Genomic DNA, 27,500 nt, shown 5'->3' on the forward strand with positions numbered 1-27,500 from the left:
TGGGCATGTGGGCACTGACTCGCCTCCTCGTTGATGTACCAGTACAGACAGGTGTCCTTCAGAACAAACCAGTACTTCTTCCATTTCTGAGAGAAGTAGCCCTTGGCGTCTCTCTTCCTCCACAGCCAGCCTTCACAGTCCCCTCTGCCCAGCGCCTTGCAGGACACACGTCTCCGGCTCAGGGAGGTCAGGGCGCGGCCTGGGAAGACAGGGGGAGGGTCACAGTCCCAGGTGAGGTTCAAAGCAGGACAAATGGTCTCGTTTAAAAAGGCAATTGACAATTACGTTATAATAGAAACTCTAAAACAGAATTTACATTGTGCAATTCAAATGATCTTGAACAGTTTAGTCAATATCTTTTTTTTATCCACTTTTTCTCCTATTTTTTTCTATTTTTCTCCCATCCCAATTTCGTGATTCCAATTCTTCCCTCCCCTGTCTTGAACGTTGCTAGACTATGCCTCCCACTGGTTGGCTGTAGTGAGGATAGAAGCCTTGCATCACGTGTCCCCTCCGCTCCGGTACACGAGGAGGCAGCCTGTCGCATCTTTTCACCTGAACAGCGCGATCTCTCAGTGGCGAGGAGTAACGCGTGGGAGGCTCACGCTGCCCCCGATACTTCCTGTTTCTGCTGTGCAGGCGTCACCCAACCGACCTGTAGGGGTCGCTGTCCACAACGTCCAATCCCCACCCACCGGCTTTCCCACCCTCTAACACTGCCAATTGTGTTAGTATGACGGCCGGCCAAGCCGGTAGCAACGCCGAGAGCTGGGCTCGATACCAGCATCTCCTGCGTTAGTGGCGAGCGCCTTGCCCACTGTGCCACTCAGCCGCCCAGTTTAGTCAATATCTATACATCTAGACAACTGTCACCCTAAGCTGGAAATCAGAGCCTCAATACTTGAATTTGTGATGTCATTAAGTGACACTGGTTGGAGTTGGTCAATTGACTATGTATTGTGACCAACTTTGTGGCCTTTTAAAAATGTAGTTTGAGCTATTACATCCAAATGGGTTTTATTTAAATGTAGGGAGTTACAACTCTGATTCAGAAGATGTCCTCATATTCCAGTAGAATCACCATGGATACTGTCATAATGTCCTGGGAGTTGTTTCACTATTCACTGTCTATGGAGCAGCTCCAGGACATGTCAGAGAGAGTATCTCTGTTGTTCAGCTTAATAAGGAGAGAATTGCTCATGTTCACAAACTGAGCTGTATAATATTATAGAAACAACATATGTGAATTATATTTTAGAGTGGATCAACTGTCAACAGTGAATGCAAACAAATCAAATCACTGTTATTCAGCTCTGATGTGAACACTCCCTCTCAAAGCAAGGGGTGCTTTGTGCGAGACATACACAAATCAAGCAAAGAATACTTGGAATTCTTTGATTTAAATATTCCAGGAGATTGCACACAGTTGATGACTTGGCAAAGGTGCACGAGGTGAAACAGCAATATGCTTGGCTGCTGTTACTCAGTCTTGACGAAAGACTAAGATGTGTCCGACAGAATAGTTTCATTCATAAATCAAATATCAGCAGTGAAAGTTCAGTTGCTCGCTACCGTTGGCTAAATCAGGTAATGACAACATGTGACACTGCTCCATAGACAGCTACCAGTGCCTTTTTAATTTTTTTTCACAGGAAATTCACTGTATTATTTTACAGATTACCTTTGTTTTTCTACTTTAAATGTAAATACCATAAAAGTAAATTACCTTTTATCAAAATATTAACCATTAAATAAAGGTTGTAATCTGTAGATGTATTTGATTTTACTGTAATTTGACAGTAAGTATTTGGAAACCATTGATGCCAGACATTTACCGTTTTCTTGCAGCTTTTTTTCTTACAGTGTACAAGTGCGGTGAAAGTTTGACTACTTGAGAGTGAATCAGTTGAAATAGTCATTCGTTTTGACATCATCATCTGGAACACTATGGACGTTTTGATGCACTGTTTATTGTTTATTATTAAGTTATTTATGGCTTTTCTGTTTTAAAATGTATAATGGAGAGAGTAACAGTAAACAGTAAAGTCTAGACCGGAGAGAGAGAAAGGTTGGCAAGACTAGGATTCAAACCCACAATCTGATATGTGCTGTGATCTTTTACGATGAATTGAAAATGGGGGACCCTAATGTAAACAAGACGAAAGTCTTTCTCTGGTCTGCATCCCCTTAACAATTGTGTGTATTGAGCCGTACTGTATTGTACCCATTCTGCAATCTGTTAATAGCGTTTTCAATCAATCAATCAATCAATCAATCAATGGGACGGGTCTCGAAGAAGTTTCAAGTGCGTTGCAGGCGGCTTTATACTATGCAACTCAAATGCAACTAAGTTTCAAGCAACTAAAGTTTTGTGAATGTTTCACTCTGTAAAGCCAGCCTCGGGGCTACTTCTATGCAATACAAAAATTATGCATACAGAATACCAAGTGCAACTATGGAAGTGTTCAAAAGAGCAAAGTCTGCGATAAAGATGAGAGAGAGTGTGATGCCGCTGGCAGGGAAAGAGTCTGAAACTACCACCTGTAAATATCCTGGAATGCCTGATGGACCAAACACAACCCACCCAGAGCGTCTCTGAGTCATATCAAGGCACCGTCATTCTATTTTCATTTTTATGTTTCAAATAATGTCCCCTAGATACAACCAAATACTGAAACAACTCAGAGCCGTTCTAGTTGGAAGTATATGTATGTATGTAAGTATACCACTCACTTTATTCACTTTAGACACTTTAACACACTTTATATTTATCTATTGTTGAAGAGATTTGCACTACATTCATACCTCATTTGCACCCTACCCAAAGTTTTGTACCTCTGCATTGTACCTCACTGGTACTCATTTTACTCTGTATATATATTGTATATATGCATATTGACTTTACATACTTTTTACTTACTTCTTAATTACTTTTTTTCCTTACTTTTTACTGTATGTAGCACACTCTCAGGGGCTCATACAGAAACAAGCATTTCATCATAAAGTATTCTATATTTTGTTGTGACAAATAATAAACAAACTTGAAACTTGAAACTATGACAGTAGACTGGTCTGTGGGGGAGAGTAGACTGGTCTGTGGGGGAGAGTAGACTGGTCTGTGGGGGAGAGTAGACTGGTCTGTGGGGGAGAGTAGACTGGTCTGTGGGGGAGAGTAGTCTGGTCTGTGGGGGAGAGTAGACTGGTCTGTGGGGGAGAGTAGACTGGTCTGTGGGGGAGAGTAGTCTGGTCTGTGGGGGACAGTAGACTGGTCTGTGGGGGACAGTAGTCTGGTCTGTGGGGGAGAGTAGTCTGGTCTGTGGGGGACAGTAGTCTGGTCTGTGGGGGAGAGTAGTCTGGTCTGTGGGGGAGAGTAGACTGGTCTGTGGGGGACAGTAGTCTGGTCTGTGGGGGACAGTAGACTGGTCTGTGGGGGACAGTAGACTGGTCTGTGGGGGAGAGTAGTCTGGTCTGTGGGGGACAGTAGTCTGGTCTGTGGGGGAGAGTAGTCTGGTCTGTGGGGGAGAGTAGACTGGTCTGTGGGGGAGAGTAGACTGGTCTGTGGGGGAGAGTAGACTGGTCTGTGGGGGAGAGTAGACTGGTCTGTGGGGGACAGTAGTCTGGTCTGTGGGGGAGAGTAGACTGGTCTGTGGGGGAGAGTAGACTGGTCTGTGACTGACAGTAGTCTGGTCTGTGGGGGAGAGTAGACTGGTCTGTGACTGACAGTAGTCTGGTCTGTGGGGGACAGTAGTCTGGTCTGTGGGGGAGAGCAGACTGGTCTGTGGGGGAGAGTAGTCTGGTCTGTGGGGGAGAGTAGACTGGTCTGTGGGGGAGAGCAGACTGGTCTGTGGGGGACAGTAGTCTGGTCTGTGGGGGAGAGTAGACTGGTCTGTGGGGGAGAGTAGACTGGTCTGTGGGGGAGAGTAGACTGGTCTGTGGGGGACAGTAGACTGGTCTGTGGGGGAGAGTAGACTGGTCTGTGGGGGAGAGTAGTCTGGTCTGTGGGGGACAGTAGACTGGTCTGTGGGGGAGAGTAGACTGGTCTGTGGGGGAGAGTAGACTGGTCTGTGGGGGAGAGTAGACTGGTCTGTGGGGGAGAGTAGTCTGGTCTGTGGGGGAGAGTAGACTGGTCTGTGGGGGAGAGTAGACTGGTCTGTGGGGGACAGTAGACTGGTCTGTGGGGGAGAGTAGACTGGTCTGTGGGTGCTGGTAGAACCGACACTCTTCCTCACCTTTACTCTTCTTCCTCGTCTTTGACTGAAGAGAGGTGGACTGTTGGTATGTCTGGGAGAGAAAAAGACAGGCAGGGAGGGAAGGAGGGAGGGAGAGGGGGAGGAAAGGAGAGAGGAGGGAGGAAGAGAGCGAGGAAAGGAGGGAGGGAAGGAGGGAGAGAGGGAGGAAGAGAGGGAGGGATGGAGGGAGAGAGGGGGTGAAGGAATGATAGAGGGAAGGAAGGAGGGAGAGATGGAAGGAAGGAGGGAGAGAGGGAGAGAAGGAAGGAGAGAGGAAGGGAAGGAGGGAGGGGGAGAGAGAGAGGAAAGGAAGGAGAGAGGGGGGAGGGAGGGAAGGAAGGAGAGAGGGAGGGAAGGACGGAGGGCGAGATGGAAGGAAGTAGGGGGAGAGGGAAGGAAGGAGGGAGAGAGGAGAGAAGGAGAGAAGGAAGGAGAGAGGGAAGGAGAGAGGGAAGAAGGAGGGAGAGATGGAAGGAAGGATGGAAAGAGGGAGAGAAGGAAGGAGAGAGGGAGGGAAGGAGGGATGGCGTGAGGGGGGAAGGAGGGAGGGAAGGAGGGAGAGAGGGAGAGAAGGAAGGAGAGAGGGAGAGAAGGAGGGAGGGCGAGAGGGGGGAAGGAGGGAGGGAGGGAAGGAGGAAGAGAAGGAGAGAGAGAGGGAAGGAAGGAGAGATGGGGGAGGGAGGGAAGGAAGGAGAGAGGGATGGTGAGAGAGCATGCTGTCACGGTGAATCAGTGGCCTTTGTTTACTCAAAGAATCATGGGAAATAAGAGATGACAGATCTTAGGCCCTGGTTACACTGGGGTAAAACAGCAACGTTGTATTTTCGAATTATTACGTTTGCATGTCCAAGTTAAAAAGAAACGCCGTTTTGGCAGGAAAACGCATTTTCCTAGTTGCAACGCTGAAAGGGTGTTTTCGTTTTGGAAACTCGCAGAAACTCGCCGACAATGGTGCCATGTAATTTGCGCGAGCCGGATACAGAGCCGTTTCTTGCCCAACGCCCATGCGCAGTAGTAAACACAGACACCAAATTCTCCCCTGGCTGGACCTATACAGGATATCAGCTGTGTCCTCCTCAGATTGCCTGTAGCTGCGGCTAAACTAAGATCATGTGTTGTCAAGTTATTGTTATAAGGAACCCAGTCCAAAACTGCAACAGTCTGCATTCCCTTAACAATTGTTTGTATTGAGCCGTATTGTATTGTACCCATTCTGCAATCTGTTAAATAACGTTTACATCCATTCATTCTGCTAGCATTAACGTTACTACGCTGCTAGCCACAATGCTATACTGTTATAATGGCATATCCCAATCACGTTAGCACGTAAGCTAACAAAATCAGCGATATTTTTGTGAGACTAAACTCCGCTCTTGGTGGTCAATTGTGTTGATTTTAGTTTTGTTTCATCAACAAATCATCAACAAATGAGGCAGAACACAGTGAATGTATCCGTTTTTGTTTATTGCACACTGAAAAATAAATGATAAGTTGCTAAATGGCTCATGCGAGGTATTTAAAGATGGTGACTTTGTTGCTTTTTAGCAGGAAGTGTAGTGACGCGTTAAACCTTTTCTGATTGGTTGAAAATGGCCTTCATGTTTGAACTACATCGCCACCTACTGCTTTGGCATTGTACTACATGTATATAGTAGACGAGACAAAACGACATCTAACTTAACTCTAACTTGCCTGCCAATAGGCAGCGTTCTGAAAAGCTAAATGAAACTAAATGAAATGGCCCTAATGTAAACGCAGCCTTAGGCTGCGCGTCCACCTACCGCATATTTCCAGCTGAAAAACGCTGGCAGAGCGCTGGGTAGTGCTGGGATGAAGCGCTTGCGGTAAAAAAAATAAAAACGCTGAACGTTTGAAAAGTTCAGAAGTTTTCAACTTTAAACGCAGGGTGCGGCCGCACAAAAAAAGGTGAAACGCTCTGAAAAAAGAAGCCAACTGTAGCGCATTTCCTATAGGCGGGCGCATGCAGCCGCATACGCTCTGTCCTCATTGGGAACAATTGAAAAAAGACGCTTGCACCCAGAAAAATGCGGTAGATGGACGCAAGCCCTTAGTGAGAGGAGGATAGAGGAGGGTGGAGGAGGCAGCGCACACACATGCACACACCCACGCACACACACACACACACACACACACACACACACACACACACACACACACACACCCACACACACACCCACACACACACACACACACAAACACACACAACACAATACCATCTCTCTCTTATTGTCTTATACCCCCCACACACACACACACACACACACACACACACACACACACACACACACACACACACACACACACACACACACACACACACACACACACACACACACACACACACACACACACACACACACACACACACACACACACACACACACACACACACACACACACACACACACACACACACACACACACACACACACACAATGCCTTACATGGTGAAAGTGTGGAGAGAAAAGTCACCCTGACAAAGGAGTCCAGCACTTCTGCCTCTCTCACACCTCTAAACATAGATCGGAGAGGGAAGAGGGAGGGATGGATGGATGGAGGGATGTCCCGACGGGGGGTCAGGTTGACGGAGGAAAGGAGAGTGAACAGAGCTCTGGGGCTCGGAGAGGTTACAGAAAGATATGAAATACCACGCACACAAATAAGGAATAAACGACAGCAGTAATATAATACTGCAGTATCCCATCCACATCGTTTCCAAGTGTTGGTACTAGGGCTGACCTTCGATAATTTTTTTGGAATTCGAAGCTTCAGGGCCAAGATTCGATTTTAATTCGAAGCTTCGAAATAAAAATAAATTAATAAAAAATTATAATTTATTTATTATAATTTTTTTTACATATATATATATATTTTTTTTTACTGTTGTGGGACTTGTACAGCACTTTGTTCAACTTTGTCAGTGCTGTAAAGTTTAAACCTTTTTAAATCTTAGACAAACTAAACACTTTGCTTTCATGAAATATTGTAAGCCGTCATTTAAGGCTTTATAAAAGCAGCACAATGAACACAAATCTGTCAGTGCCGATTCCGACCTCATCTTAAATAACAAACAGCATTGCTTGTTGTAATTAACAAAGAGAACAGAGTTGATTTTGCAAAAAATTTAATAAAATAAATATTCATATTTTTTTTTTCTTTTACTTTTTTATAATCGAATTTTATTTTCATATTCGAATCCCATGCCCATCGAACAAAGCTTCAAAGTATTTAAGACAGCCCTAGTTGGTACTGTCCTGCTCACTCAGACAGGGCAACTGGCTAGCTGTGATGTCACAACCCCGAACAAGCGTAAAAAGCCTGGGGCCCGGCCAATCGCCGCAGAGCCCGCATCTCAGCATGACAGATGACATAGGCCCGCCCACTCCCACTGACACACCATCTGTCATCGCAGCATTGGTGCACATTGTGAGCGCGTGCACGCGGCGCACACACGCATACTGAAACGCATTGGATGTCCAAGGAGATGCTGTCAAGATCTTTAAGGTCAGTGCGGGCCAAACTTAACTGTCTGGAACACAATTCACAGCCTTCTGGAACAGACACACGCTGTTTCAGATGCCATGGAAGTGGCAGGGGGGGGCGTAATGTCTCTCTACTCAGCATTTTGCACAGAATATCCAGCAGCAAAGAATCACATTCACACCAACAGCCTTCATCATCAGGACAGAACATCTATCAAAACATTTGAGAGAGTAGAGAGGGAGATAACCCTCCCATCTGCCCTTCTTCCAAAGATTCCAACTACACCCGACTCGCCATGGTCTCCCATGGCAGAGGGAAGATGAATACGGGTTATTAAAAGATCCCTTGGATGAAGTATTTTAATATCTTTGATAAGGTGGAGGATTTTCAATTAATTATAAAAAAAAGGAAAAATCGCTAGCCAAAACCAACATCATAGGAATTAAAAGTTCTGATTGACTTACATGATAAAGTGAGGCATGGTCCGCTGGTGGAGTATCCCTTTGATTGGTCTGAAGGACATAGTGGGAGGGGCTTTGGCTATGGTGGCTCCGCCTCTTTGCTCGTTTGGCTGTATCATTGGACCGCTTGCTGGCGCGTGCCGTGTGAGAGGAGTAGTCATCAGAGACCACCCTCTCCTCCCCAATGGCCAATCCCACGTAGCGCATCACAGACGCTTCTGTTGAAGATCCAATCAAAGTATACTGTATTTATGACACAAAAATTATAGGTTTTTACTTTGTATATCCAGTAGAACTGTTCCAATTTTTATTATGTGTATATGTGTATGGTACATCTTTATTGAGTTTGTAAATCAGGGTAACATTGCATCTGAGACAGACAAGCCCCTCCCTGCTAGAAACCAACTTATGCCTCCTGCTCTCACCAGAGACATGACTTCCTCAGCCACCTCAGGTTTCACTAGCCTCCCTCTGCTCCCGCCCTCTCCGCCCACGGTTGCTAGGCAGCGCCCAATGGGAAGTAAGACGCAGAGAGAGGAGCTGCTGTCAGTGTCGCCATAGCAACTGTGTTGAGTGATTCAGGTGGAGGTTGGAGAGAATAGCCTTTTTCTGTTTCTATACCTCCTCCACTCTCCACTCTGTTCTCCCTCCCTCTCTCTCTCTCTAGTTCTCTCTCCCTCCCTACCTCTCTCTCTCTCTCTCTCTCTGTCTCTATTTCTCTCTTCCTCCCTACGTCTCTCTCCCTCCCTCCCTCCTTCCCTCCCTCCCTCTCACTCTCTCGTTCTCTCCCTCCTTATCATCCTCACTCCATCCCTTCCTTTCTTTCTCTCATTATTTGTTTCTTCACAGCTGGCCTTCATTCTCACTCCTGTTGCAATGACTGTCTCTCTTTCTTTTCTCATCCTTCCTCCTTGTCACATCTATTCATCTTCTTCCTCTCTGTCTCTGTAATGCTAATCACAGAGAGACAGAGCGAGAGAGAGAACGAGAGAGGGAGAGAGAGAAAGAGAATGAGAGAGAGAGAGAGAGAGAGAGAGAGAGAGAGAGAGAGAGAGAGAGAGAGAGAGAGAGAGAGAGAGAGAGAGGAGAGAGAGAGAGAGAGAGAGAGAGAGAGAGAGAGAGAGAGGGAGAGAGAGAGAGAGAGGGAGAGATGGAGAGAGAGGGATAAGGGGCTGTATTGATCTCTTCATAATACAGCGAGACAGAGACATTTAACACAATCTAACAGGCTCCACAAGAGACAAATGCCTGTATACACACACACACACACACACACACACACACACACACACACACACACACACACACACACACACACACACACACACACACACACACACACACACACACACACACACACATATGCACAGACACAGGAACGCACACAGACACAAATGCATGCACACACAAATGCACACACACACACAGACACACACGCACACACACACAGACACACACACACACACACAAGTCACTCACACTCACCTCTGCGGCTCTCTCTGTTCAGCTTGGCTGGGTCTTCATAGTCGCTCACCCAGTTACACTCCACAGGCATTGAGATCGGCCTCAGCCTGCCTGCACACACACACACACACACACACACACACACACACACACACACACACACACACACACACACACACACACACACACACACACACACACACACACACACACACACACACACACACACACACACACACACACACACACACACACACACACACACACACACACCACACACACACACACACACACATAATGACAATATGTTTCTAAGTTACAGTCTCTGGGGTTATGTTAAAGGGGAACAACTGACTTCCTTTTGAACATCTATATTTCTACGGGGCTAGTACAACATATTAGAAAAAAGCCTGCATTGTACTCATGCTTGCATATTCATTGAGAACACACTCCAAAGCCTTTTGAGACGAGCATCAGCACTGCAATCTCACCAGCTCAGTGAGGAAATTAATGGAGCAAGAAATAACAGCAACATTTTAAACTCATAATACCTAATTAATAACAGACTGTCAGTAGTCAAAGTGGCTGCGATGCTGGGTGAGCTTAAAATCAAGAAGGCCACAGGTGTAGATGGCATCAGTGCCAGGTTTCTGAGGGATGCAGCCGGAGTTATAGCTCCATCAGTATCCCATATTATTAACCTCTCCCTGGACCTAGGGAAGGTACCCACCGACTTCAAGAATGCCAAAGTCATCCCTATATATAAAACAGGGAGCAAATCTGACCCCAGCAATTATAGACCAGTCTCAATTTTTTGTGTGTTATCCAAAGTCCTAGAGAAGATAGTCCATGAACAAGTCCAGGAATATGCAAGCAGCCGTGACCTGCTGTACGATCTCCAATCCGGCTTTAGGAAGTCCTACTCTACTGAAACATGTCTCCTTTATCTTACAGACAGTATCAGGAAGGAGATTCAGGTAAGCTGTGTGGGCTAGTTCTTCTGGACCTGCAGAAGGCTTTCGACACAGTGAACCACAACCTACTGCTCTCCAAGCTTAAGGCCTTGGGTATGACTGAGACAGTGGTCAGATGGTTCTCTTCCTACCTTTCTGATAGGGTCCAGCAGGTTGAGGTCAGTGGCACTATGTCAGAGGCCAAGCCCATAGTATGTGGGGTCCCACAAGGAAGCATGCTAGGGCCTCTCCTTTTACTGTACATAAATGACATGTCAGCAGCATGCTCATGTAACTTGTTTTTATTTGCAGACGACTCAGCCCTGCTAGTCTCACACAAGGATCAGAACACACTAGAACAGATGCTAGGAGAAGAACTTGCAGGGGTCAGCAGTTGGCTTTCGGACAACAGTCTTTCTCTTCACCTAGGTAAGACAGAGGCAGTACTATTGGGCTCCAAGCCCAAGTTCAGGAAAGCACGGGAGTTTAATATCCAGTTAGGAGCTGTAACCCTAAAACAGCAAAAAAAAATTAAGTATCTAGGCTGTATGATAGACGGGAGCCTAGATGGGGAGGCTATGGCCTCCCAAGTACTGGGCAAAGTCAACGCCCGCACCAGGTACCTAGCTAGGAAAGCCAACCTCCTTAGCAGAGATAGTCTCAGGCTACTAGCAAATAGCCTAGTACTCTGCCACTTTGACTATGGTAGCGTGTCTTGGTTCGAGGGCCTGACAGAGACCATAAAAAAGAAGCTTCAGGTTTCCTAAAGTAAGTTGGGTAAGGGTGGTAATGGGTCTTGGCCCCCGCACCCACATAGGGAGGAGTCACTTTCAGGAGCTAAACTGGCTTCCTGTGGAGGCCAGAGTTACTCAGCTCAGACTCAACGTAGTGCACAATATTATAAACCAAAGGTCCCCTAGATACCTCCAGAACTACTTCACCCGGAAAGTGAATCCCACAACCACAGAACTAGAGCAAGTATAGCAAACCTGAAGCATGCTTCTTTCCGTTCCAAACTGGGCCAGTGCTCCCTTACTTTCTCTGGAGCCCAGGATTGGAACAAGCTGCCTCTCCCCATCAAGCAGAGCTCGAGCCTCCACAGCTTCAAGAGAAGCATCAGGAAGTGGCTCATGGACAGAATAGAGGAATAGCCCGCTATACTTTGAATGGGTTTCCAATCAGTTTTTAGTTATTGTGTTATATAAAATGTTAGCTACTGTATAGGTTAGTCTTCTAATGTTTTAAATGTATGTGTTTTGTGTCATTGTCGTGTTTTTGTTGTGGCCTAACAGCCCTGGGACCATGACGGAAATAAGGGTCTTACTCTTTCTCATGTTATCCTTTGGATCCTTGTTGTGTGTTTTTAATCCATCAATAAAATAAAATAAAATAAAATCAGTGCCTTTTTCTGGAAGAGGAAATGCTTGTCAGCTAGAACAGGTCTAATTTAGACAGGGAGACCTCGTACATATTTGGGGTGATACTTCTGTACAAGCAAAACATGAGGGGATGTATCATAACTGGTCTGTATTTGAAAGCATATTGAGCCCCCTGCTCACCCTTATTATCATAAGCTCAAAATTTAGTTGGCCTCCACTGCACATCAACTCATTCAGCCTGAACTCAGTAAGTCTGCCTTTTGTTTTGATGCACCCGCTTCCTGGAATGATCTTCAAATGTTTTTGATTTGATCTCTCTTTGTTTTTCTCTCTTGTGTTTTGTGTTTTGTTTGTCTATTTATGAAAAGTCAAGATAGACTGCGCTCACAAATTATAACACTGGGTGCTGAAATCCCGTCGAGTATAATAGAAAAAGAAAGCAATACGCTTGGACCAACACTCTCAGATTTTGGTATATTTAATCGCAGCCTGAAACAAACATGTTTCGGAACTGTAATGTTCCTTCTTCAGTGTTAGCCATCAACACTGAAGAAGGAACATTACAGTTCCGAAACATGTTTGTTTCAGGCTGCGATTAAATATACCAAAATCTGAGAGTGCTGGTCCAAGCGTATTGCTTTCTTTTTCTGTTTGTCTATTTATGCAAATTTATTTGTTCCCTTTTATATGTACTTGAATTGTTTTAAATCTCGACGATGTTGCAAATGAAGGTAACACCTCGATGTTCATTTCATGACTTAAGTGGCTTCCTTGTTTACTTCAATACGGTGCTGTGTGTCACACGTCACGTCTCTGTTATTGTTCTTTCATGCATGATGCGGGTCAGTTCAGGACCGTGACCAGTTCACACTGGAATTTGATATCGGCCCCGTTTAAAAGATTATGTGGAATCGGATCTAAGCAATAAATCTGAATTGAGCACTAAGGCTTGCAGTGTGAACGTAGCGTGTGTACCATGTACAATGTCTATTATTATATGTTACATGCATAAAGGGAACACAAACACACAAACACACACACACACAGGTCTTAAAAGTCTACCATATGTGGGCGTGGTGCAGTAGACAGTCTCCTCCTCATCTTGTCGCTGAGACTCTTGATCCAGGAAGGAGTTGGGTGACTCAGAGCGCTTACTGAGCGTAACACTGGCATGGCTACGAGGCACCTCATCTCCAGACAAGGTTCCAGTCTCGTCTCTATGGCAACGGCAGAGGCAGAATTACCAGAAAACACATGGACAAACACGGACAAAACGTGCGCGCGCACACACACACACACACACACACACACACACACACACACACACACACACACACACACACACACACACACACACACACACACACACACACAAATGGATATTCACAGGCCAAGGTAATAGCTCCTCTTTGCTCTATTGTAAGTTCAGCGTGTTCTGTAAAAAAACACTCACACAATCGCACACAGACCTGGGTGTGTATGGCTCAGCCGGAGGAGGGGGGATGAACAGGTCCTGGAGGGCGGAGCTCTTGGTGGGCGAGTCGGAGGGCGTTCCCGAGCCACTACCAGGGCTCCTGGTTGGCTGCAGAGACAGAAGTGGGAGGGGCTATTACATACCATACAGCAGATGTACAGCAGAACCCTGAAATCGGACTCGTTCAGAATACTCTCTTCTATCCAACACTATATTAGTGTATGGTAATTCATCTATTCCATTCATCTAATTATGTAGAGACAGAAAATATTTCTTAAATGTTAGAAATGTAAATTTTAGGAGAAGCCACAAAGAGTCAGAATTTCTGACAAATTTCAGGTCATATGGAATCAAAGGTATTATCAACATTGAAATCATAGTAGTGCTTTTCAGTGTTTGCTCCCCAGGGGTCCTTGAGGCAGGGCTGTACAGTGCGAGATATATGTTGCACATGCTACAGCAACATCGGTCTGTGCGATGAATGGATTTACTTCAGTAGCATTGGTGCAATAGGCATTCGGTTCATATCGATACTCTTAAAATCCTGTGGCGGGTCTCATTTCCGCCCCAAGCGCAGGTCCAGCCATAATATCTATGGCTCCGGCAGCTAGCAACGTTCGGTTCATATCGCTACTCTTATTTTGAAAATCCTGTGGCAACTCGGCGAGTCGTATCTGCCCAATCCGTGCTAATTTCTGCTGGCATTAAAGCAGAGCAGGGCTACACAGCAGTGCGCCTATTTTGCGACCCGAAATAAGTCTGTGCTGTTTTTTTTTTCACAACAGGTCAAATGCATCTAACATGCTTTGCATCGGCGCCATTCCTTTATGCCCACATCGCCGGAAATTAACGTTACGTTAGCGTAAGCTAACAAGCTAATCCTGATCAGAGGCAGAGCCATAGAGAACAGCAGAAAGTGTGGACTGGGGAAAGGGAAAGGGGGGGGGGGCACTCTCCCTTTCTCTGTGTGTGTGCGTGCGTTTGGAAAGACGATGAAGTCAGGAGTATATTATAGTAAACTGAGGATTACTGAGGATGGACAGATAATGTTGATATTCAAATACAAAAAATAAAAATATTAATAAATGAATTCATGATCATCATGCAACATAAAACAATTGTAGAAACGGTTTGGGAGAGGAAGGGGTTTTAGGTTGCGTGTTGTGAGTTGTGAGTTCCAAAAAATTTACTTGAAGTTTAAAGCTCAATATATGAAAATGTGGCACTTTACAGTGAACAGGAGGTCTATTTGTATTAAAAACAATAAATTGCTTTTCATATAAATGTCTGGAAGAGCTAAATACATTTTTTTCAAATTATATTTTCGTTACCTTTTTTGAGTTGATCTAAATGTTACTGATTGTGTTAAATGGGCTTATGATATCGTCTCATATCGATTGCAGGCACCTGAATTGTATCGTATCGTGGCAGATATCGGCAAATATCGTATCGTTGTCCAAAGAATCGATATCGTATCGTATCGTGATGAAACAGGTGATTCCCACCCCTATAGAGTCCATACATCCAACACCAAATCCCATAATTCCTTACATGTAACGTGTCTGGCTGTGTGACGTCAACTTGTCAGCATGAAAATGACAGCCAAACATGGCACTGCAACTAAATAACACAAATACAATAGGCACATTTGTGACTGTTACAAATATAACACGTTTTATACTTGTGCTACAAGATTTTGACCTGTGCTACAAAACTATCAACCTCTGTAGCACCAGTGCTACAGTATGTGCAAAAAAAAGGTTAACGTACTGCCTTGAGGGGGTTCCAGGATGTCCCCAGAGAAAAAAAGAGAAAGGATTCATTTCACTGTATCATTCACTAGAAATCAACCAAATTAGATGACTATTCTGATCATAGGTTTCACTTTGTCTGTTGCTGTTGCTTCTCAACTGCAGTATGGCATTCTGCTCAGATGAGGGTTCCCTGAGACAAAAAAAGATGAGAACCACTGCTCTAGATGAGGCCACAGCAAAAACACCTACTTAACCCTTTCACTGCCACACGACAGCCGGTTAACCCTTTCACTGTGACAATACAGAAGGTTAGCTCTTTACTCTGGAGAAGAGGGTAAGCACATTTCCCATAATGTCGGCATGTTCCTTTAACCCTTTAATCATGATGATGCTAATGATGGAGCATCGCCGTCGGTTGTGTGATAGTAAAGGGCTAACCTTATGTCGTGTGGCAGTGAAAGGGTTAAAGGAACATGCCGACATTATGGGAAATGTGCTTACCCTCTTCTCCAGAGTCAGACCAGAAGATTGATACCAGTTTCCTCGCTATAACAGCTGCACGTTAGCCTAGCTTAACACAATTAATGGAAGTGGATAGTACTGGCTAGCCTAGTTTAAACTCCAGGAGAGGTGTTAGTTGGCCAACGCCTAGGCTAACCGGTCATGTCCGCTTCCATTCATTGTGCTAAGCTAGGCTTAGCGTGCAGCCGGATAGCTTTCTACTGAACGCACAAAGAGGAAACTGGTATCTATCTCCTTGTCTGACTCTGGAGATGACCGTAGGTGAATTCCCCTATAATGTTGCCGTGTTCCTTTAAGCTTCCTGTCCCAAAACGAACAACGCTGACTCTATTTCCCCCCACGAACTAAACCATGCCGAACCGCAGTGTTCTGGCCCAATTACAGCATGCGGAACGGTGACAGAACCTGGATGGGGAGGTAGATGTCCAGTGGGAGTTATGTGGGCCAGCAGCGGTGCTTTAATAAAGTCTCTTAAAGGTATAAGAGCTGGATCTGGGTGACTATACCAACCTGCAGAGCCAGGGGTTTCCAGCGCATGTTCTTCAGCAGCGCGGGGGCTGAGCTGAGCGTGCTCTGCGGACGCTTCTTCAGCGTCAGGGACACGCCCCCTTTGTCGGCCCGCAGGGAGCCCACCAGGTTACGTAACTGCCAGCCCACCTGGGGACGGGGGGAGAGAGGGTCAGCGAGGGCACCGCAGTGCACTCCATCACACCTGAGATGCTGAAGGTGAGGAGGATGACGCAATGCAGGAGAGCTGCGCCGATGGGATGGAAATGGAGCGGTTCAGTAATGCACGTATACATAGAAAGAGGCACATCATGTCTCATGGGTAGAATGGCACAGAACATGTACACAACATACACAGAAACTGTACGTAATGCCACTTCAGTCTGGAACACTCTCGTCATGGATTTAACCATTTATTGCCACAAATGGATATACAGTGTTATGCTTGGCGCTGATGGCTCCCTGGATTAGCCAAGCGGCAGGCTAAAGCTAAAGCAGGGAGCACAATGCAAACGAGTGGGCCTAAAGCAACATCATTGAAATTCAGTTGTAACCTTAATTGTTAACCAGCAGTGTGTGTAACAGCAGTGTGTAGCAGCAGTGTGTAGCAGCAGTGTGTGTAGCAGCAGTGTGTAGCAGCAGTGTGTGTAGCAGCAGTGTGTGTAGCAGCAGTGTGTGTAGCAGCAGTGTGTGTAGCAGCATGGGTGTGTAGCAGCAGTGTGTGTAGCAGCAGTGTGTGTAGCAGCAGTGTGTGTAGCAGCAGTGTGTAGCAGCAGTGTGTGTAACAGCAGTGTGTAGCAGCAGTGTGTGTAGCAGCAGTGTGTAGCAGCAGTGTGTGTAACAGCAGTGTGTGTAGCAGCAGTGTGTGTGTAGCAGCAGTGTGTAGCAGCAGTGTGTGTGTAGCAGCAGTGTGTGTAGCAGCAGTGTGTAGCAGCAGTGTGTAGCAGCAGTGTGTAGCAGCAGTGTGTGTGTAGCAGCAGTGTGTGTAGCAGCAGTGTGTAGCAGCAGTGTGTGTGTAGCAGCAGTGTGTAGCAGCAGTGTGTAGCAGCAGTGTGTGTAGCAGCAGTGTGTGTAACAGCAGTGTGTAGCAGCAGTGTGTAGCAGCAAGCAGTGTGTGTAGCAGCAGTGTGTGTAGCAGTGTGTAGCAGCAGTGTGTAGCAGCAGTGTGTAGCAGCAGTGTGTAGCAGCAGTGTGTAGCAGCAGTGTGTGTAGCAGCAGTATGTGTGTACAGTGTGTGTAGCAGCAGTGCAGGGACGTGCACAGGACTTTAGAGGGGCAGGTGCTCAAAGGCTGAAAAGGGCACTACACTTGTGTGTATATATTAACCGAGCGCGCGTAGCGCGTGATTTTTAAGGGCCCTTTTCGGGCGGCGGGCCCCCTTTTTATGCTTTTTGGGGGGTTTTGGTGATCAAATATTGAATATTGAACTATAATAATCAGTGCAGGAGCTCACTTATCCTTGAAAGACACTTTTATCACTGACTTAAAAGGCCCATATATCTCCATAAATGTTCAGGGGGGAGGGAATAAGTGCTTACCCTACAGACCCAAAGAAGTGCTGTATATTCTGTATTGTTTAATATAAATGCATTTTTTATTCCAATCCCGATTTGTATTTGAGATTCCCAAATCCCATCGGACTTGACTTCTTCGTGTCCCTCAATGAGTGTAATACCAGCATTCAACAGCGGTTTCTATCATCATCATCATCATCACCACCCACGCTATGCATAAAATATATAGGTCCGCGGAGAGGCGGCCGTGCAAACTGCAATGGAATATGGGGCATCTCTCTCTCTTTACCTAATATTTTAATTCTATCCTGACATTTTTTCAGTTGGAAGGGCAGTCTATATGCGTAACGGTAAAAAAAAAAAAAAAAAAAAAAAAAAAACGTTTTTTAAATAATTTTTTTTCAAAAAGGGCACTTTTTTGACGAGGCTCAAAAAGGCAGGTGCTCAGGCACCCCTTGGCCTCTATGTGTGCACGTGCCTGCAGCAGTGTGTGTAGCAGCAGTGTGTAGCAGCAGTGTGTGTAGCAGCAGTGTGTAGCAGCAGTGTGTGTAGCAGCAGTGTGTAGCAGCAGTGTGTAGCAGCAGTGTGTGTAGCAGCAGTGTGTAGCAGCAGTGTGTAGCAGCAGTGTGTAGCAGCAGTGTGTGTAGCAGCATGGGTGTGTAGCAGCAGTGTGTAGCAGGGATCAGTGTAGGAGGGTTTTTTAAATGGTCATATTTAAATGGCCACCTTGTTGTGAGAACACACTGTGATTGGTGTGTGATTGATTAGAAATGCTGATTCAATCAGCAGGCTGTCAGCTGATAACAGCTGAGGGTGTATGACTTCTGTGTCCTCCATGAACTAACGTGATGTCTCATATACATATAAACAGTCACCTGAAACATATGACTGGTTTGGTTGAGAAGGTCAATGCATTAAAATACTAACACAGACATGCACATTCACACAAGTAAAGCACTCTCACTCTCTCTCTCTCTCTCTCTCTCTCTCTCTCTCTCTCTCTCTCTCTCTCTCTCTCTCTCTCTCTCTCTCTCTCTCTCTCTCTCTCTCTCTCTCTCTCTCACACACACACACACACACACACACACACACACACACACACACACACACACACACACACACACACACACACACGCACACACACCAGGGGAGGAAATTAGGCCACTTTACTGGCCAAATGCTAGTATTTTTTACGTTTGGCTGGTAAAAAAAATCAGATACCCGCCAGTTGGCTGGTAAGCCAAAAAGTTAGTTTCCTCCCCTGCTGGCGAGTATACAAAAAAATAAAACATTCTGCAATCGCTGCACTGGCAAACGGTGCGCGTCTTCTGAGTGTTCGCTTTAGTTGACAGTGCCACGAGAGCACTGCACAAGACCACCCGCGGACATATAATGTTTAATAAACGTTTGCGCAGTACTGGCCAACCCGCGGACATATAATAATAAAAGTCCCGCGGTACTAGGCTAGCCATCAGGAGCACTCGCAAACAGATAACGTTAAACACAGCAGAAGATGGAAAACAGACAGACTGACAGACTGCATCCAACCCTAGTACAACCCTTGAGTATAAGTTACTAAGGACACATTTAAATCACAGAGGTGTAATGTTAGTCTACTGGAACTGTATACAGTGGTTAGCTTCTAGTTAGCGTTTTAGCTATAGCTGCTTGCTAGCTAACGTTAGCCCTGTGTGCTCAAAGCAGCCAGCTAGGTGTATCTGTTATGACTATAATGTTTCCAAAAAAGCACCGGACTACGACGTAAGGTTAGACATTTTATTTCATGCTCAAAAGCCCCTGGCTTGCACATCGCAGTCACGAAAGGGGCTAGCTCAACCAGTGCACTGTGCACAACAGCACACCAACCCAACTGACGTTACCACAACACTTGACGGTACTTCACAGCACTGTCGTAAGACCACCGTGCTGTCTTAAAGGCACAGTGTGCCTACCCAGATGCATACACAACATTGACGTGGCTTGACATACAAAGAAGTAATTATCACAATTAGCGATTTTTTTTGTCTGGTAAAAAATCTGTTTGGCTGGTAAAAAAAATCAGATACTCGCCAGTTGGCTGGTAAGCCAAAAAGTTAGTTTCCTCCCCTGACACACACACACACACACACGCACACACACACACTGTACGCATACACTTGCACACACATACACATACACATACACATAAAAACCCACCACAGTCTGGTGGTTGACTTGAATGACCTCATCGCCAGCATGGATCTTCTTGCAACGATCTGCTGGAGACTGGAGAGAGAGAGGGGGGGGGGGGGGGGGGTGAGAGGAGAGGAGAGGAGAGAGAGAGAGGGAGAGAGAGGAGAGATGGAGAGAGAGACGCAGAGAGAAAGAGCAAGAAACAGGGAGGAAGAGAGAAAGAAAGTGGGAGGCCAACAGAGGAATGAGAGAGAATAGACAGAGAAAAACCGAGAGAAAAGAGAAAGAGCGAGACAGAGAGAGGGAGGGAGAGAGAGAGGGAAACAGACAAATAGGAGAGAGAGACAGAGAGAATAAATGGAGAAACAGAGAGAGAGAAAGAGAAAGGGAGGTATGAATTGATCTGAGCATATTGATCTCTTTAAAATGCTGTGTAAATGTTTATAAGAGTGAGAAATCTATATGTAAAAGTGCAACTGTAAAGTACACACTGTAACTTAACTATACAAACAAACAAGCTGATGAAAGAATAAAACAAAACAAAATAATAATAATAATAATAATAATAATAATAATAATAATAATAATAATAATAATAATAATAATAATAATAATAATAATAATAATAATAATAATAATAATAATAATAACCAATAAAAAAGGCAGAAATAAAGGATTCCATGTAACTGCTGTCAATCTGGTTTTTACTTCACGTTTTTACTTAATTATGAGGTCATATTTATATATAAGGTCATTCATTATAAGGTTACATGGTTCTCTTCATTATTAGCAGGTTTCATGTCCATAACGACCCACTATGAATCCAACATGGAACTTTATTAACAAGCACAAAATAGCCCAGATCCACCAGATTGTGTTATTATTCAAAGCATTCATTAAATATTAGGGATGCTCGATATTGGCTTTTTTACCGATACCGATATTGTCCAACTCTTAATTAATAATGAGGATACCGATATCAACCGATATCGACCAATACCGATATATGCAGGGTTCCCCCCCCCCCCCCCAAAAAACTGAATAATTTCAGGTAATTAACATTACATATCTCTTGTTGTGGAATTAACACAACATTATGCATACTTTTGACAATAAATAAAATCAGAATTTGTTCTTACTTGCTTGCCTGGTTAAATAAAGCTTATATAAATGTAAAAAAATGTATATTATTATTATTATTATTATTTTTTTAAACCGATACCGGTATTTTCCGATATCACATTTTAATGCCAATATCGGCCGATAATATCGGTAGGCCGATAATATCGGACATCCCTATTAAATATTAAATCAAATATCCCTCTGGTGTTTTGTGTTCCGTTCAAGCCAATCCCTCCTGCAAGCATAGACAAAAAAAAGCAGCTTTACTCTATTGAAAGGCAGCTAACGTTAGCCAGTGATGGAAAGTATTTCTACTCAAGTACTGAACAATCTTTAGGTACAGTAGTTGTACTTTACTTGAGTATTTAGATTTGAGGGAACTTTGTACTTTTACTCCACTATATCTGAACCCATCAATTACTAGTTACTTTGAAGAAAAGGATTTTGCATGGAAAACGTGGCAGAAATGTATGGAAGAATATACTTTCAAATGTGAAGCCAACCAAATTCAAGAGAACATTATCAAAGCCAGCATAACTGGACCACATACCACTTTAACATAACCTTTAGAGGTCAATGAATGCTCCCAGGAACTGGAATATGCAAACAACCTACAGAATGGAGGACTTTTACTAGTTCTATTTTACCTTAGTGTTTCTACTTTTAAGTTAGAAGTAGAATTGGCGAATGATCAGGCGCAACGTTCTAAATGGAGACCTGCCATTGGCTAATGACTGTGTGCACTGGTGTCACAGACAATGGACTCCATGGACATGCACAGGAGCTGCATACCCTGTAAGGCCCAAATTAAATTGACATTTTCAACTTCAGAGGCCAGAATGTGGGACCTATAAACACACTATCCAATAGCATTGTGAGGCTGAACAACAGGACCCATTGACTATGTAAATGTGCTCGAAAAATAAAAAATAAACATTTACAGACATTTTTTAAATAGCTATAAAAGCTAAAAGTGATTTTGTAATTTTGCAACCGAGGGTCTTAAGTGGTCTGCACACGGCGGGCGACCGACGTCGCCTGGCGATGCGATCGCCTGTTGCTCAACGACAATCGCTTGCCCCCCCACCCCAGGGGCGACCGTCGCTCTGTCTAGCTATATGCTATTGGTCTAGCTGGGGGTGTGGTTACTTGTTTCCACCCGGAGGGAGATATGGGAGGACGGACCGCCGGGACCGGACGTTATGTTGTTGTGAAGCGAGCGTAAATAGCAGCTCTTCACTAGCACTAGCAGGTAGCTGTGTTGTGCGTTACGAGGGAATATGAACCTGTAAAACCCATATTGTGCTGGAATTAAACCACCATATACCAATACAACCTCTCCTCATTCTTCCTGACATTACTGCATGACTGATCGCTACAATACGTTTACTAGGCACCGATTGGACAAGTATTATTATGCAGCTGAGAGAGAATGTTTTTTCACTGAAGACGCTGTTCTGTTATCAACCATAATTTCTTTGGACAATAAACCTTATAAACTACATCAGCTGCAGCCTGGACATTAAACTCTGTCAACATCCACAACTTATTTTGTTACCAGAGTACAAAAACATCTAGTAGGTGCATCGTGGCGCATTGTCAATGTATTAGTTAATGACAAGTAGCGGCCACTAAACCGTAAGTTCTCCAACTAACGTTATTTATTAAAATTGTTCCTGTTAATAATAATTAACATAAGTAGCATGGTAATAATACATAGGTTATTGATCAATGAATGTATTGATACATTAATGGTGTACAAATGATACACCAGTAGAAGTCATGTTATTTCCTCATTGTCCTTTCTGTGTCGCCTCAAAAAATAGGATCGAAGCGATATTTAGCCAAGCGACAGAAATAGCTGCGCGACCGTCGCTTCAAAATCTCCTGCCGTGTGGGTTCTCTCATTCATAACAATGGAGGCGATACAATTCTGTCGGTCGGCTCGCAAAAAAAGTCGGTCGCTTGGCTAAAATCGCCCGCCGTGTGCGGAGCCCATTACAGGTTAACTCTGAAGTGTCTTGCTCTGTTCACGGCAGGAATTAAACATAGGTTATATAGTAGCGTACTTGCATCGCGTCCCGCTCTTAAGCCATACCGAGATATACCTCATCTCATGTACCTATTGTACTCCATCAATGAATAAACCCAAAATACACCCCTCACCTGCCAGGCCCTGCCCCTTAGTGGCGTGCTACATAGGACTGGGCATGGCCACCACTCACTCTTCCTCTAATTTCATTTCCATCATAGCGGACGCAAGACGCCCTATGCAACTAGTTGATTTGAAAAAGTTTAGATAATATTGGGTACTTACGGAGATTTGCTTACCCCTGGCATCTTCGGGGTATGTTCCAACGACACGTCGGGTCTATTCTGATGTTCCCTCGTCTTGTGGCAGCAGATCGAGGAACAGCGTGCGATGTTGAGATGCTTGAGAGCGAGTCAGCCCAGCGGGTGGCAGTAGAGCTATACTGCTGCAGGACGGAATTTAGCGGCGGCCAGTGTTGTGGCTCAGCTGACTGTTTTCTGTCCACATTAGCGTCGAACGCTATGCTATAGTGGGGCTACTGTTTTTGTTCTGTCTCTCTGCTACGGGAATGTTTGTCTATGCTACAATCTTCCCTCCTCTCAACCATTCATGCTGACGGTCAATCGGTGTCTACTGGGGGAGTAGTGCGGGGGGGGCTTTGTTTACCTTCATGGGTAAATGGGCTGAGGTCTAGGGCTGGTGTGCTGTTGTGAATATTATGAATGAATGCAGGACTGGTTCTCTCCGGTCCGCCTCCCCTTAACGTTGTGTACATGGGCTTGCCCATTCTACAGTATGTTCGTGGTGTTAGTTCATTTATTCATTAACCCCTTCATGGTGCACTTGCTGTTTACACCCACCACTGGTGCTCCGTGTTAGCATCAGTCCTTTGCTTTTGACATGTTGAAACAGTGCCCCGCCCGGCCGACGTCATGAGGTGGGTCGGCCCGCGAGTGGATGGTGGGCTGCTAAAGCCTGTACCGCCACGGTATGGAATTGGCAGCGATTAGAACTGTGTTCGAATTGCTGTTTTTTCTATCAACAAATGGTGTCTGGTGGCGGGGCCTTGAGGGCCAGCCGACGTCGACACATCGCGCGAGGTTGTTGACGTTATTAGCTTTGACCCAGCCGCAAGCTATAACCGCTTAGGGCTCCCCTCTCCGCAGGGGATTTTGGTCTTCCACTGGAGCACGGGCGGTATTTGTCCTAGGCCCCACACCGCCTCACACCGCGCAGCCAGAAGAAGAGAGAGCACGGCCTCGTCAGCGGCGATGACGAGGCCCTCGACAGGTGGCCATGTTTTCCCCCGCCAGAGGTATCCTGGGCGTTGAATCGACAGGTGTCCACAAGGCCGACAGCCTTGGCGGCCGAGGGATCGGCCATGTTGGATGGGCTCGGCTTGGAATATACAAGCCGTCGCCGTCCTGCCGCGAGCAGCCCGCTCTCCGATCACTCCCTCCCCCAACACCAGCGGAAAAAGGGGGCTCTGATTGTTTCCTTTGGCTGCGGACCGCGTGCCTTCGTTGAAGCGCGGGCGGCCCCACTTTTCGCTTCTCATGGGGACAGGGGCTGACACCCAGTTGATGGCTGAGCCTAGGTCTGTCCGTGAGAATGTTGTGCTGTCAAGCGGCTCCCACACCATAAGCTGTGTTGGTTGAGCCTGGTGTTACGTCTGTCAACTATAGGTGTTGTCAGCAGGGGGGCTCGAAACCTTTTGAGGCACACAGTGCGGGCTTCCCCGGCCTCGCCTTCGCCAGGCCAGGTATCATGTTGGTGCCTCCCACTCCCGCAAGATCGGCAGTGGTCTGAAAAGAAGAGGTGCGCGTGATTTAGGTGGTAGTAATATCACTGCAGGGCTACGGTGTGTAGGAACCCATGGGGTCCTCACGCCTTGCATGTCCGGCTGCAGAACAACTCCTCAGCATGTTCTGGAGGGGTGTTCAGTGGGGGGGCTTTTGTCACCTAGATTGATGTCAGCTTCCCCCGTATAAAAACCGGCCCTTTCTGTCGGGGTCCCCCCTTGGGTGCGATTGCCTCGTGGATAGTGTCAGGTTCCGACCCGACTCCACGGAACGCTCTGCTCGCACGGGTCCAGGGTTGGCTATGCACAGCGGGTGGGACCGGGCCGCCTATCTACAGTTCCTTGCGGATCTGCGCCACATGGCAGCGGGTGCGTTGGGAGTGTCATCACATATGGCTACGGCAGTACCATATGTCGAGGTGGATGGAGAGAACGCTGAGGCGGGGACTTGTATTTAAAACACAACCCCACCCGTTTTCGGGTTTGGTACAGACCCTATTGTCAGGGTCACCAGCAGTGACAGCTCTGGTCGACGAGATCTGATCTCTGTGGACGAAGCAAGCCATCGTCGTGGCATTTTCCTCCCGGTGTTCTCTGGTGGCTGAGAAATCGGGAGGGGGAGGGGTGTCAGACCCATGTTGGACCATGGGAAGGTTCGGTATTTTTTGGATCGTCTCCTACCTGTTGAACACTGTCAGGTGGGGGTCTGGTTCTCCTCCATAGACCTGTAGGATGCGTGTTCGCATTCCCGATCTTCCGTCCTAGGGCTTACCTATGCTTCCTTACAGGGTTAGTGTATTGGTACCAGGGGTTGCCGTTCGGCTTTTCTCTGGCTCCCCGCATCTTCACCAAGTGCGTGGAGGCCGCACTGGGGCCTCTGCGTCGTCAGGGGTTACGAAGTGTATTCTGCCCTGCCGACGTTCTGGTCCTTGGTGGTCAAGGTGGATCGTCAGGTCTCATGCCAGGCAGGGTTCCTACCAGCCTGGGGTTGCTGTAGACTGGAAGTGGAGTACTCCTCTTCCCAGTCAACGGGTGGAGTGCTATGGGCATCCCTCTCAGAGCGTGTTGCGACACGCTCGATACAACGTCAGTGTCGTATATCGACAGACAGGGAGGAGTACGCTCCCCCCGTCTGCACCGGGCGGCGGGCGGCTGGCTATGGGCATCCTCCATCTGCGCTGCCTGAGGGCAGGGTGAATGTGGGTACAGGTGTAATGCCCTGACGGGTGGGGATTACGTCCGGACATAGCCAGGCAGGTCTGGGACCAATGCTGTGCCGCCTGGGATTCTTTCCCCATACATCTGTTAGGTCAGTTGTTGGGGCGGGTACGTTGAGGAGCGCAGGTCCTTGATCCTGATTGCGCCGGACCGGGGTGCAGCTGTGTGGTTCCCGGTCCTGATCCAGCTACTGGTAGCTCCGCCATGGCCTATTCCTTGGTCGGCGAAGGCCCTCACTCAAGCACACGGGTCGCTGTTCAGCGCCCGGTGTTGTGCCACCATCTGATGGTTTGGCTAGTGAGAGGGTAAGTCTGGAGAGGATGGACCCTTCTGTGGTTGATACCATCCAGAATGCGCATGCTCCCTCCACTGTCGCGCTTACGCGGGCAGATGGCGTATGTTCCAAGAGTGGTGTAAGGCGGGGGGCAGGGCCGGTGTCCTGCCCCCTGGATACTGTCCTTGTTACCTCCAGTCTCTCCTTGATAGACTGTCGGCTTCGACGGTGAGGGTATATGCAGCAGCTATATCCTCTTATCATGAGGGATTGAGGGTGATGTTTTGTTCAGCCACCCTCTTGTGAAGCGTTTCCTGCTTGGCGCCCGATGCGTTAAGCCGGTAAGACGTTCTTTGGCTCCGAGTTGGGATCTTCAATTGGTCCTCGTCGGTTGTCCTTGGCCCCGTTTGAGCCTCTTGAGCAAGCGCCGTTGGAACAGCTGTCGTTCAAGACCGCGTTCTTGCTGGCCGTCACCTCCGCTAAACGCGTGGGTGAGCTTTGTGCTCTCTCGGTACGACCAGAGTGCCTGTCTTTCGTTCCGATTGCGGTGCCACTCTGCGGCCTAATCCTGCCTTCGTGCCTATAAATATCCGGAGTTCCTTCCGCTCCAGGGATATTGTGGTTCAGGCGTTTCATCCGCCTCCTCACGCTAGTGAGTTGGAGGCGGGCCTTCACCTGTCATGTCCGGTCCGGGCTTTGGGGATTTACCTCAGCCGTACTCAGGGCCTCTGGGCTACCGATCAGTTTGTCTGTTACGGTGGTTCTCGTGCTGGTAAGGCACTATCGAAACAGCGCCTGTCCCATTGGTTGTGCGAGGGCATTGCCCTTTGCTACACGTTGGCCGGGCTGGCTCCCCCTGGGGGCGTCAGGGCGCACTCCACTCGTGGGGTGGCAGCCTCTGCCTCTCTGCTGGGTGGGGCCTCGGTGGAAGACATCTGTGCTGCGGCTTCATGGTCCTCCCCGGGTCCCTTCGTAAGGTTTTACCTCATGGACATGACCGGGGGTTCTGTCTCCCAGGCGGTTCTGAGGTCTGAGGCCTCTCCTGCTTCCCGTCCTTTGGTGGGGTAGCAGGGGTGTGTGGGTATGGGCCACAGTGTGTTGTGTCACACGTGGTTCCGCC

The 27,500-nt window shown here is 46.7% G+C and overlaps 1 protein-coding gene across 1 annotated transcript in view; it reads right to left on the reverse strand.

Annotated features, from left to right (window-relative positions):
* The window catches only part of cnksr2a (connector enhancer of kinase suppressor of Ras 2a), a gene marked incomplete at both ends in the record, with an annotated part of 86,185 nt that overhangs the window by 15,127 nt on the left and 43,558 nt on the right, over positions 1–27,500 (reverse strand). The window contains 8 exons of the mRNA XM_084325634.1: positions 24–199; positions 4,230–4,281; positions 8,198–8,412; positions 9,680–9,769; positions 13,053–13,207; positions 13,460–13,572; positions 16,251–16,397; positions 19,958–20,026. Coding sequence (XP_084181760.1) covers positions 24–199; positions 4,230–4,281; positions 8,198–8,412; positions 9,680–9,769; positions 13,053–13,207; positions 13,460–13,572; positions 16,251–16,397; positions 19,958–20,026 — 1,017 coding nt within the window. The remainder of the gene's footprint in view (positions 1–23; positions 200–4,229; positions 4,282–8,197; positions 8,413–9,679; positions 9,770–13,052; positions 13,208–13,459; positions 13,573–16,250; positions 16,398–19,957; positions 20,027–27,500) is intronic.

Source organism: Notolepis coatsorum, assembly GCF_963971535.1.
Source record: "Notolepis coatsorum genome assembly, chromosome: 12".
NCBI lineage: Eukaryota > Metazoa > Chordata > Actinopteri > Aulopiformes > Paralepididae > Notolepis > Notolepis coatsorum.